The sequence below is a fragment of the Mytilus edulis genome, chromosome 2, assembly GCF_963676685.1.
Source record: "Mytilus edulis chromosome 2, xbMytEdul2.2, whole genome shotgun sequence".
Classification (NCBI taxonomy): domain Eukaryota; kingdom Metazoa; phylum Mollusca; class Bivalvia; order Mytilida; family Mytilidae; genus Mytilus; species Mytilus edulis.
Genome location: NC_092345.1, coordinates 108,006,508 through 108,020,029, shown reverse-complemented (window position 1 = coordinate 108,020,029; position 13,522 = coordinate 108,006,508). Strand labels below are relative to the sequence as shown.

Here is a 13,522-nt window from a genome sequence, read left to right as displayed (position 1 = left end):
CCAAAACTGGATTTTTTCACATTTGTTCTGTTTCCATGGTAACGTTAGCCATCTTGAACCATTCCATGTTTCCTGCAACTTTGCACATGGGGGTCCTTAATATAGTAAAGTTCCATCAACTTTAGTCCTTTGGATTTCAAGAAATCGCCTGGACAAAATGTGTGGAAGAAAAATAATAAAAATAATAATAATAAGAAAAAAAAGAAACGTAGAATAACAATACGTCACCCCAACTCCGTTGAGGGTGCCATAACTAGAATTGCCATTGCAAGCAATAGCGGATGTCACCCTTCCCCCCATTGTCACTAAGCGGTAGCCATTTCAAAACAACTTAACAGTGAATGCAGATCTATGAATTGCAATATATCTTTCTGTAAATTTTCAGTACAATAAGAGCATTGTCGAAAGTTTCACATTTCTGCTGTTTCCATGGCAACGACAGCCATTTTGAAAATTTCAAAGTCAAAAGTCACATCTATACATGGTAGGTGACAATAATATAAAGTTTTATTAAGTTTGGAGCATTTTGAAAATATTTGACATTTCTGCAGTTTCCATGGCAACGTTGGCCATTTTGGAAATTCCAACTCAAAAGTCTCATGCAGACTTGACAGTCAACAATCATACTAAGTTTCAATACTTTTTGAGCATTTTGAAATTTTTGAAATTTTTGACATTTTGGCTGGTTTCTATGGTAACACAGACCATTCCAAATTTCTAATGGCAGATTCCACATTGGTACATGGGAGGGAACATACCATAAGAGTTTCAATGGATTTGACCTACCATTTTAAGGAAGTAAATGCCACTTTTTAAGGTTTTTAAAGCGTTTTGACCGTTTTTGCCTTGTTTCCATGGTAACACAAGACATTTTCGAAATTCCAACGTCAAATTCCACATCTACCAAAGTTGCTCATCGTTATGCTAAAGTTTCAAAAAATTTGGAGCATTTTGATATTTTGGAAATTTTTGGTGTAGTTTCCATGACAACATAGTAGTTCCAATGATTGCCAAAATCATCCAAAACCAGTATATGCCCGGCACCTACATTGTATCAAAATATAATGATTCTGAGTTTAAGCATCTCCAAATTATTCACCAAAACCCAAAAATTTAATTTTTCACATTTGTTCTGTTTCCATGGTAACGGCAGCCATTTTTAATGGTCTTATGACCTACTGCAACCCGGAATTTTGTGTTCCTCATTATAGTCAACTATCATTAAGATTGGTTCCATTGTCTCCAAGAAAACTGCCGGACAAAATCATTGGAAGAATAAGAATAATAATAGTAAAGAAACAGAGGAAAAGCAATATGTCACCCGACATTGTCGATCGGGTGACATAATAAGAAAAAAAAGAAACGTAGAATAACAATATGTCACCCCAACATCCGTTGAGGGTGCCATAATAAAGCTACAGGGCCTGATGAACTATGTGGAAAGGTATTAAAGGAAATGAGTGACCACCTAGTCCTATCATCACACGAATCTTCCAAAAGTCAATTAACACGCATACAATACCTACAGACTCAGACTAGAAACATGCAAATGTCTGTCCTGCATTAAAAAATGGAGACAAAAACAATGCCATAAACTACAGACCAATTTCACATACATGTATACTCTGCAAAATAATAGAGCACATCATAGCTAGCCAAATAATGGAACATCTCGAAAAAACCAAACAATATTTCATATGATTTACAACATAGTTTCCGATCAAAACGCTCCTGTGAGACACAATTACTATCTTTCATACAGGACCTTACAAAAGACTTCAATTACAACGTAAAAACTGATGTCGTTGTGATAGACTTTGCCAAAGCTTTTGACAAATTCTCTCACGAAAGGTTACTATATAAATTGAAATACTACGGCATAGACAATAATACCTTTGGTGATTTTTTTTACACCAACGTACACACACAGTCATGCTAGATAGAGAACAATCAGAAAAAAATTGGGGTAACATCTTGAGTGCTACAAGGCACCGTCCTTGGCCCAATCTTATTCCTCATTTACATATATGATTTCCCAGAATACCTACAATGTACAACATAGCACCTTAAGGTTATTTGCCGATGACAGCATCATCTACAGAAACACCAAAAACAAGGGATAATGCATCCAAATTACAACAGATTCAGCGGCACAATGTGAAAAAGATTGGTTAATGGCAAATGATCCATACACAAAAAAAAAAAACATTCAACCATGGCTACATCCTTTATGGTCACATTCTCCATACTGAAACAGCTACACAATATTTAGGCATAACCATCCAATCAGATCTTAAATGGAATAAACATATAAATAGCAAATGCAAATCGACAACTTAATTTTCTAAAACGTAACTTTAAAGTATCATTCAAACAAATTAAAGAAAGAGCATTCATGTCATTAGTTAGTTCTAAGCTTGAGTACAGCTCTTGTGTCTGGGACCCTCACCAAAAAAATTAAATCAACCAAATTGAGATGATCAAGCGAAGAGCTGCTCGCTATACCTGTACCAATACCAGCTCGGTCTCAAATATGCTTGATCACCTATAGTGGCCTACATTACAATTGAGACGAATACAAACAAGACTAGCAGTACTAGTATTCTATAAAGTCATACATCAACACATAGTAATCTACCATAAAGATCCTCTCGTTTAATCAGACATAAATATACCAACTACTTTAAACAAATTCAAACAAATAAAGACTCTTACAAGTTCTCTTTCTATCCACATATAATAGCAAAACGGAACCTACTACCTACATCAGCAATCCTTTGTACAACAGTCGACGGCTTCAAAGAGCAGATTTCTACATCTGCTCTTTCACAGATATGCTAAAAAACTTCATAACATGTACATAGTTTTACCAAGAAATATACATAGTATAAAACAATCAAACCGCCTATGGGATCATAGGCGGATCCAGGGGGGGGGGGGGCCTGGGGGACCCGGCCCCCTCGCTTTCGTGGGAATAATTTGGTTGATTATATAGGGAATCACTGAAGCATGACTAGAGAGCCCCCCCCCCCCCCCCCCCCCTTATGTCAGTCAGAGGGCCCCCCTTAGGAAAAGTTCTGGATCCGCCACTGGGGATCCCCTTCTTTTTGAATCCGCCACTGATTGTATTACTTGTTAGATATACACCTTTAAAACAGTACAAACAGGTGATCCTCCTCTTTTAATACTTTTCCATTATGAATAATTTACACCTGTGTGTTGGCTAAGTACGTTACAGAACGAAGTGTAATGTTTTAATGTACTAACAATGCCGATTAAAAGTCAGCTAAGGTCCATTTCAGATAAAAGTACAAATTAAATATGCTTATCCTTTACTTAATTGAAACTCCTATTATAACCGGATTAAAACGTCACCTTAGTTTGTTAAAGTCTGATCGACAGGTTCAACTTGAGATTTACCTTTATTTTATTTTAACAGTTTTAAAAATATTGGTTTTCACCTGATCATTTGATAGCAGACGATCAATAAGGTATCACGTGATTTGTGAAATGGAAGGCCGTGTATTTAACATACCGTTGACTAATTCAAACAGTTTATATTCGGAAACTGTCTATGAAGTGGAGTGAACCTAAGTTGTCAACTGTTATTGAAACTAAGACATACAAACATTTAATGGAAACTAATTTGAAGGGTAAAAGTCGGACAAAAAGTTATCATTTAGACTTTTTACTTATTTTGTAACGGAAAACAGGATATTATACAGTTAGAAATGTCAACAAGTTTATTTAAACAACATAGGACAATAGACTATCTTCAGGTCATCAAATTTTAAGTATGAATGGAAATTGCCTAACTTACATGGCCCGTGACACGGGTCATTTATATATATCAGTGTGTACATCATGATATGGAAGTTTAATCAAAGTCTGCTAACAATACCTGGTAATCAAGTGTATACAAATATTCCACTGAACAGTAAAATTAAAGGTACGCTCCGTGATACATAGAAAGAAAGTGAAAATTAATTAAACTTTCTTTCTGGTCAACGATATAATTTAATTTATTTTATTTTATTGAAATGCTCCTACAACGTGTGTTTATTTCGATCTAAAGATAAACTTTGATCCTGAGCCAATGTTAATAACGATGAGATCCAGCGAAGCAGTTCCCCAGTCTTTTGTTAGACCAAAGTTAAATCAACGTCAACATATAGTACAGCCATTATGGATGCGAGTTTTAGAGGAAAAATATCAGAAACTACAACTTAAAATTGCACAGAGTACTGCTACAATGAATGGATTGTATAATTCTACGATAGGCAGAAATATATATGATACTAAACTTGTACGAGCATCACTGCAAAGAACGAAAGAGCAACGTCGGAGTGGTAAATATGAAATAAAATCCACGAGGATTTCAGCAACAAAAATCTATACTGGTGGCGAGACAAAACACAAGACCACTAATATATACAGTGAAATCAACGAACGTTCAAACAGTGATGACAAATATGTCAACACGTTTGATAAGGGAACGAAAATTAACGATTCTGGGGTAAGAGTTAGTGAAATTTTATGTTTGCGTTACGATAAGAATCAGCCATTTAGAAAAGACCTGTCAAAGATTTTGAAACCACAGGAGAATTCACACACTTATAATGGGAACTACAGCAATATTGACAATTCATCAAATAATTTGAAAAATGCAGATATTTCATCTTCTAGCATAAAAACTGCAGAATATTCTCCTAGTCGTCATAGTTTATCTACTCTTAAAACTTCCAAATCATGTCCTGTCAAGTTGATGGATAATTGTGTTCAAACAAAATCTCGCGCAGAAAGTGCAGGTAGAACAAACATTAATAGAAGAAAAATGAAAATGTTTTCACGGATGTCAGCAGAAGCTCAAACAGCATTGACGGAGACTATAAAGGAGAATGAATCCGAAGGAAACTTAGATTCCGAAGACGAGGATAACACGGCAATAGTGGACAACATATTTCGAACGGAGCGTGAACTTTCAATAGAAGATAGAACTAATTGTAATGATTCTGAAATATCAATGCCTTCTAGAGATAGTCGCTCTATTCATACCAAACTACCGGAAATTCCTACAGAAAATCCAGATATTCTGTCCTTACGGCATATCAAATCAAATGATGGAAACGTTGGCAAATATCCATTCCCTTCAAAACGAGAGACAACATTCGAAATAACCCCGCCAGGATTTGACATTCGTTATAGAGATGCACCGATCAGGGAAGAGCGAGAGTCGGAAACACCTCCTCCTGACATAAGGGACAGGGCTATAAGAAAATGTGAAGACTGGTTAACTCGTTATACGCCTAAAACACCGAGACCAAGTCAAACATCTCAATGACATCATGTTATTCCAGGCTAATGTTTTTATTATCTTTGTTTTGTAAACGTACGTCTCTTTCAGTATATTATCAGATACTACACAAGTTATAAATCATACATCGAATTCTATTAAGACGAACATAATGCTACAAAATCAATCATTGGAAAATTGAAAACATTGATAATCAGTGAGTGTATGACAGGACGGGTCAATTGACATGGTAAGATATATCATTTAAAATGCTTGTGAAACCCGAGAAACCCTTTCATTTACAAAATACTGTGCGATGTTCCAAGAACAAGCATTATCTGGAATCACAATATTTTTCTTATTTTATTTACGTTTTAGCAATTGGAAAGTCTGTACGTATTTAGCCATCGACTATGTCATTTGCCAATCATTATATGTGTATGTGTGTGATGGGAATGGATAAGTTTGTCGTTTTTAGTCACCGACCAATCATTTTATGTTTTCTGTCCTTTTTTTTATAAATGAATTGTTAGATTCCAATTTTCTTTAAAAAATCCTCCAAGTGCAGGTATAACAAGTATTCTGCAATAGTTTTAATCAGTTCGTTTAATCTAAAGTTGAAAATAAACTAAAACCACATCTTCCTATAACTATTAAAAGCAGTAATGATTATAAAAAAAACTTCCTTTTCTGTGTATATGTAATAATTGACAAAAAGTATGTTTAAATTTTATTTGAGTTTAAAAAAGGAAATCAACTCATGTCACCATTGAAAACAAATGGTTGGTTTCCTCTGACATAATTAGATAGAGTTTTAAAAGTATTGTCGTTCAATGTGTTCTGTTTCTATGGAAATAAAACACTTAGAATCAAAAAGATATATATATAATATATATATATATATATGTGTGTACATAAATTAATCATGTAAAAAATTCAGGGATTGCAAATATACAGAAAACTGTACATTTTTAAAGACTGCACAATCCTCTTTCAGCCAATCCGTCCCCTTGAAACAAAGTATTCTTAACTGTGATATGTATATATTATTTTTTTAGCATTTATGAAGCATGTAAAGTGCTGGTTTTATTACGCACGTTGTTATTTTTTAATGTTATACTTTAGATTAATTTATTAAAAATAATGAAACTTTTTTGCTTATTTTTATCAATATCTGTACAAATACACGCAGGTTGATGACACATGTTGCTGTTTACCGGACTACAGGATAACCCATGTCGTTGATTATTTATACAGTGACACAGGTCGTTGATTATTATCAGGTTGAGTCAGGTCGTTGATTATTTACTGGTTTGGACAGATTGTTGATGATTCACAAGTTGGAGCAGGTAGTTGATTATTCACAGATTGAAACATGACGTTGATTATTCACAGGTTGAGACATGACGTTGATTATTCACAGGTTAGGGCAGGTAGTTGATTATTCACAGGTTGAGACAGATAGTTGATTATTCCAAGATTAAGACAACAGCTCGTTGATTATTCACAGGTTGAGACAGATCGTTGATTATTCACGGGTTGAGACAGATCGTTGATTATTCACAAGTTGGGACGGGTCGTTGATTATTCACAGGTTGAGACAGGTCGTTGATTATTCACAGGTTGAAAGAGCACGTTGATTATTCACAGGTTGAGACAGATCGTTGATTATTCACAAGTTGGGACGGGTCGTTGATTATTCACAGGTTGAGACAGGTCGTTGATTATTCACAGGTTGAGACATGATGTGGATTATTCACAGATTAAAACAGGTTGTTATTTATTCACAGGAAGACAAATGGCGTTGATTGTTTACAGGTTGGGTAATTCGTTGATTATTCACAGGTTCTTACGGGTCGTTGATTATTCACAGATTTTAACAGGTCGCTGATTTTTCACAGAATGACACATGACATTAATTATTTACAGAATGACGCATGACGTTAATTACCCACAGATTAAGACAGGGTGTTGATTATTCAAAGAATGACACATAACGTTGATTATTCATAGGTTGAAACAGCTCGTTGATTTTTCACAGGTTCTTACAGGTCATTGATTATTCACATTATGACACATGGCAAGGATTTTTCACAGGTTAAGACAGTTCGTTGATTATTCACAGAATCTAACGGGTCGTTGATTATTCACAGATTCATACAGGTCGTTGATTATTCCCACGATGACACATGACATTAATTATTCACAGAATTACACATGATGTTGATTATTCACAGGTTGAGACAGCTCGTTGATTATTCAGAGGTTGAGACAGGTCGTTGATAATTCACAGGATGACACATGGTGTTGATAATTCACAGGACGACATATGGCGTTGATTATTCACAGAATGACACATGGCGTTGATTAATCACAGGTTGACACATGGCATTGATTATTTACAGTGACACATGCCGTGCATTATTCAGATATAGACAGGTCGTTGTTTATTCACAGGATGACACATGGCGTTGATTATTCACAGATTTAGACAGTTAGTTGATTATTCACAGGTTAAGACAGGTCGTTGATTATTCACAGGATGACACATGGCGTTGATTATTCACAGGTTGAGACAGCTCGTTGATTATTCACAGGTTGAGACAGATCGTTGATTATTCACAAGTTGGGACGGGTCGTTGATTATTCACAGGTTGCGACAGGTCGTTGATTATTCAAGGGTTGAGACAGATCGTTGATTATTCACAAGTTGGGACGGGTCGTTGATTATTCACAGGTTGAGACAGGTCGTTGATTATTCACAGGTTGAGACAGGTCACTAATAATTCACAGGATGATACATTGCGTTGATTATTCACAGGATGACACATGGCGTTGATTATTCACAGGTTGAGACAGCTCGTTGATCATTCACAGGTTTTGACAACTCGTTGATTATTCACAGATTGAGACAGCTCGTTGATTATTCACAGATTGAGACAGGTTTTTGACTATTCACAGTTTGAGACATATCTTTGATTATTTACAGGTTTGGGAAAGTCGTTGATTATTAGCAGGTTGAAACAGGACGTTGATTATTAGCGGGTTGACAAAGGTCGTTGATTATTCATAGGATGACACATGGCATTGACAATTCACAGGATAAAACATGGCGTTGAGTATTCACAGGATGATACGTGGCGTTGATTATTCACAGAATGACACATGGCGTTCATAATTCACAGGTTGACACTTGGTGTTGATGTTTCACAGGTTGAGACAGGTTATTGATTATTCACATGTTGAACCATGCAGCTCATTGTTTATTCACAGGTTGAAACATGACGTTGATTATTCACATGTTCAGACAGGTCGTTGATTATTCACAGGATGACACATGACGTTGATTATTCAAAGGTTAGGGAAGGTCGTTGATTATTCACAGGTTGAGACAGGTAGTTGATTATTCACAGGTTGAGACAGATCGTTGATTATTCACAAGTTGGGACGGGTCGTTGATTATTGACAGGTTGAGACAGGTCGTTGATTATTGACAGGTTGAGACGGCTCGTTGATTATTCACAGGTTGAGACAGATCTTCGATTATTCACAAGTTGGGACGGATCGTTGATTTTTCACAGGTTCTTACAGGTTGTTGATTATTCACATAATGACACATGGCAAGGATTTTTCACAGGTTTAGACAGCTCGTTTTTTATTCATAGGTTCTCACAGGTCGTTGATTAAAAGATTCATACAGGTCGTTGATTATTGGCATGATGACACATGACATTAATTATTCACAGAATGACACATGGTGTTGATTATTCACAGGTTGAGACAGCTCGTTGATTATTCAGAGGTTGAGACAGGTCGTTGATAATACGCAGGATGACACATGGCGTTGATTCTTCACAGGACGACATATGGTGTTGATTATTCACAGAATGACACATGACAGTGATTATTCACAGGTTGACACATGACAGTGATTATTCACAGGATGACACATGCCGTGGATTATTCAGATTTAGACAGGTCGTTGTTTATTCACAGGATGACACATGGCGTTGATTATTCACAGATTAAGACAGGTAGTTGATTATTCACAGGATGACACATGGCGTTGATTATTCATAGGTTGAGACAGCTCGTTGATCATTCACAGGTTGAGACAACTCGTTGATTATTCACAGATTGAGATAGCTCGTTGATTATTCACAGATTGAGGCATGTTGTTGACTATTCACAGTTTGAGATATATCTTTGATTATTTACAGGTGTGGTAAAGTCGTTGATTATTAGCAAGTTGAGACAGTTCGTTGATTATTAGCAGGTTGAGACAGGTTGTTGATAATTCACAGGATAAAACATGGCATTGAGTATTCACAGGATGACACGTGGCGTTGATTATTCACAGAATGACACATGGCATTAATAATTCACAGGTTGACACTTGGCGTTGATGTTTCATAGATTGAGACAGGTAATTGATTATTCACATGTTGAACCAGGTCGTTGTTTATTCACAGGTTGACACATGACGTTGATTATTCACATGTTCAGACAGGTCGTTGATTATTCACAGAATTTTACAAAGTGTTAATTTTTTACAGGTTGACACAGGTGGTTGATTTTTCATAGAAATACACAGGGCTTTTATTAAACTCAGGTTGAGACAGTTCGTTAATTATTCACAGCATGATACAGGGAGTCTATTATTCACATAATGAGAGGATGTTTATTATTCACAGGTTTACTCAGGTCGGAAATAATTCACAGGTTCAGACAGGGTGTTTATTAAATACAGGTTGACACAAGTGGTTGATTATTCATAGATTGCAGAGGGCGTTTACTAAACACATTTTGAGACAGGTCGTTGAGTATTCTCATCATGATACATGTAGTGAAACAGGTTTTTTTTCTTCACAAAATTACTCATATCGTTATTTAAACACATCATGAGACAGGTGGATGATTTTTCACAGAATGTCACAGAGGGTTTATTAAACATATCGTGAAGCAGGTCGTTGATTTTCACAGAATGACACAGAGAGTTTATTATTAACAGGTTCAAAAAGGTAGTTGATTATTCACAGAATGATATAAGGTGTTAATTATTCACAGAACGACACAGGTCATGTAACAAACAAGGTAGTTAGTTGTTTTCATTTACAGGTCGTTGATTATTCACAGGTCTTTGATTATACATGATGGTTACATAGTCTGTTTCACTTCTACCCCCCCCCCCCCCCCCCCCCCCACACACACACACCACTTTTTACAGCAATGATGTCCTGTTTTTTTCAGAGATTGTCCTAAGTCTGGTTGATTAAAAATAAAAATATACTGTTTGGCATGTGTACCTGTTATTTTTTTCCAAGTTTGTGATAGCGTTGTACTATGACTGTGTCAAATCATTTATCTCAAACATATTATACAATTACTGTTCCATTGAACTTATGAATCGTCATATTGTAGTTAAAAGTTAATTTATCTATAACGTTTGGTTCTGAATTTGTAAAAGTAGATATATAAAATGTAATTTTTGTAAGCAGGCAGACCTTTTCTTATATTTGTATTCATAAACCTCCAATGTCTGTTGAGCAGTGTAGTTGTTATGCTTTTGAATACCCTATGTGGTTATCTTTTCAGTGCAAGATCATGTATCAAGATTACAGTCCTGTAAACAGTTCATTATACATTCATTTTTATACATACGTACTTCAGAAATGACAGCAAAGGCTTTTGTGTTTACTGTACCTTGATATGTCAAAAAAAGAATATGAAATACAAATCTCGTCATATCTATGCATAACATACACCTATAATTATTTAACATAATACGTTTTATACGTTCTATTAAAGTATCAATGCCCCTTTTACAAGAACAATGCAAGGAACTATGCACATGAAAGGAACTGAACTTTAAAGTCATTGTATATTCATCAATAAATAATAAAATGTAGAATGTATGCATAACTTTAGTCAGGATTATGTACACAAAGAAAATGAAAGGTTTTTTTTATCATGTAGAAATTTCCCAGGAGTTTCAAAGTATAACAGTTGTAACGATAAAACGTTTCTTATTTCACAGCTCTTCATTATCAAAATCCTTACACACATTTCAAAACTGTTAAGCAATCAATCAATATATAAATGCTATTTATATCACAGTGAACGAACAAAACAGGTGATCTAATTACATAATCAGTGAATAATTATATTTTTCAACAAATATTGAGTATGTATTCTTTCTCTCTTTATAAAGATTATTATTAAATATAATTTTTTCAGACCCTTCAATATACTTGTCAAAAACTTAGCCATCGGTTGAAATTATACGTCACTACATTTTCAAATCTCTGCCACGATCCTTGTCAGTGCTTGTAAATACACCCTGCTACAATTTAATATCGACGTCAGGAACCTGGTAAGTGCTTGTAAATACACCCTGCTACAATTTAATATCGACGTCAGGAACCTGGTAAGTGCTTGTAAATACACCCTGCTACATTTTAATATCAAAGTCAGGAACCTGGTAAGTGCTTGTAAATACACCCTGCTACATTTTAATATCGACGTCAGGAACCTGGTAAGTGCTTGTAAATACACCCTGCTACATTTTGATATCGAAGTCAGGAACCTGGTAAGTGCTTGTAAATACACCCTGCTACATTTTAATATTGAAGTCAGGAACGTGGTAAGTTCTTGTAATTATACCCTGCTACATTTTGATATCGAAGTCAGGAACCTGGTAAGTGCTTGTAAATACACCCTGCTACATTTTAATATTGAAGTCAGGAACGTGGTAAGTTCTTGTAAATACACCCTGCTACATTTTAATATCGAAGTCAGGAACCTGGTAAGTGCTTGTAAATACACCCTGCTACATTTTAATATCGACGTCAGGAACCTGGTAAGTGCTTGTAAATACACCCTGCTACATTTTGATATCGAAGTCAGGAACCTGGTAAGTGCTTGTAAATACACCCTGCTACATTTTAATATTGAAGTCAGGAACGTGGTAAGTTCTTGTAATTATACCCTGCTTCATTTTAACATCGAAGTCAGGAACCTGGATATTGCTTGTAATTATACCCTGATACAATTTAATATCGCAGTCAGGAACCTGATCAGTGCGTGTTATTATACCCTGTTACATTTTAATATCGAAGTCAGGAACCTGTGCAGTTCTTGTATACATACCCTGATACAATTTAATATCGCAGTCAGGAACCTGGTTAGTGCTTGTAATTATACCCTGCTACATTTTAAAACCGAAGTCAGGAACATGGTAAGTTCTTTTAATTATACCCCAATACATTTTAAAATCGAAGTCAGGAACCTGGTCAGTGCTTGAAATTATACCCCGCTACATTTTAATATCGCTGTCAGGAACCTGATCAGTGCTTTCATTTATACCCTGCTACATTTTAAAATCGAAGTCAGGAACCTGATCAGTGCTTGAAATTATACCCCGCTACATTTTGATATCGAAGTCAGGAACCTAATCAGTGCTTGTATGTATACTCTGCTACATTTTAATATGTCAGTCACAAATCTGGGCAGTGCTTGTAATTATACCCTGCTATATTTTAGTATGGCAGTCAGGAACCTGGTCAGTGCTTTCAATTATTCCCTGCTACATTTCATTATGTCAGTCAGGGACCTGGTCAGTGCTTGAAATTATTCACCGCTACATTTTAATATCGCAGTCAGAAACCTTGGCAGTGCTTGTAAGTATACTCTGCTACATTTTAATATCGCAGTCAGGAAACTGGTCAGTCCTTTCAATTATTCACTGCTACATTTCATTATGTCAGTCAAGGACCTGGTCAGTGCTTGAAAGTATTCAGCGCTACATTTTAATATCGCAGTCGGGAAACTGGTCAGTGCTTTTAAATACACCATGCTTCATTTAAATATCGCAGTCAGGAACCTGGATAGTTCTTGTAATTATACCCTGCTAAATTTTAATATCGAAGTCAGGAACCTGGTCAGTGCTTGAAATTATACCCTGCAATATTCTTATATCGAAGTCAGGAACCTGGTCAATGCTTGTAATTATTCACTGCTACATTTTAGTATCGCAGTCAGGAACCTGATCAGTGCTTTCAATTATACCCTGCTACATTTTAATATCGCAGTCAGGAACTTTGGCAGTGCTTGTATGTATACTCTGCTACATTTTAATATGTCAGTCACAAATCTGGGCAGTGCTTGTAATTATACCCTGCTACATTTTAGTATGGCAGTCAGGAACCTGATCAATGCTTTCAATTAATC

General features: G+C 35.7%; 1 protein-coding gene across 1 annotated transcript; it reads left to right on the top strand.

Annotated features, from left to right (window-relative positions):
* The first annotated feature begins 3,472 nt into the window (after positions 1-3,472).
* Positions 3,473-6,446, top strand: LOC139513897 (uncharacterized). The gene has a single exon (XM_071302842.1). The coding sequence runs from the start codon at positions 4,097-4,099 to the stop codon at positions 5,339-5,341; it is 1,245 nt and encodes a 414-aa protein (XP_071158943.1). The 5' UTR covers positions 3,473-4,096; the 3' UTR covers positions 5,342-6,446.
* Positions 6,447-13,522: the final 7,076 nt, after the last annotated feature.

Bases quoted from the DNA above. Each gene is read 5' to 3' on its own strand.
- LOC139513897 (XM_071302842.1), top strand. From the start codon at position 4,097: ATGTTAATAACGATGAGATCCAGCGAAGCAGTTCCCCAGTCTTTTGTT.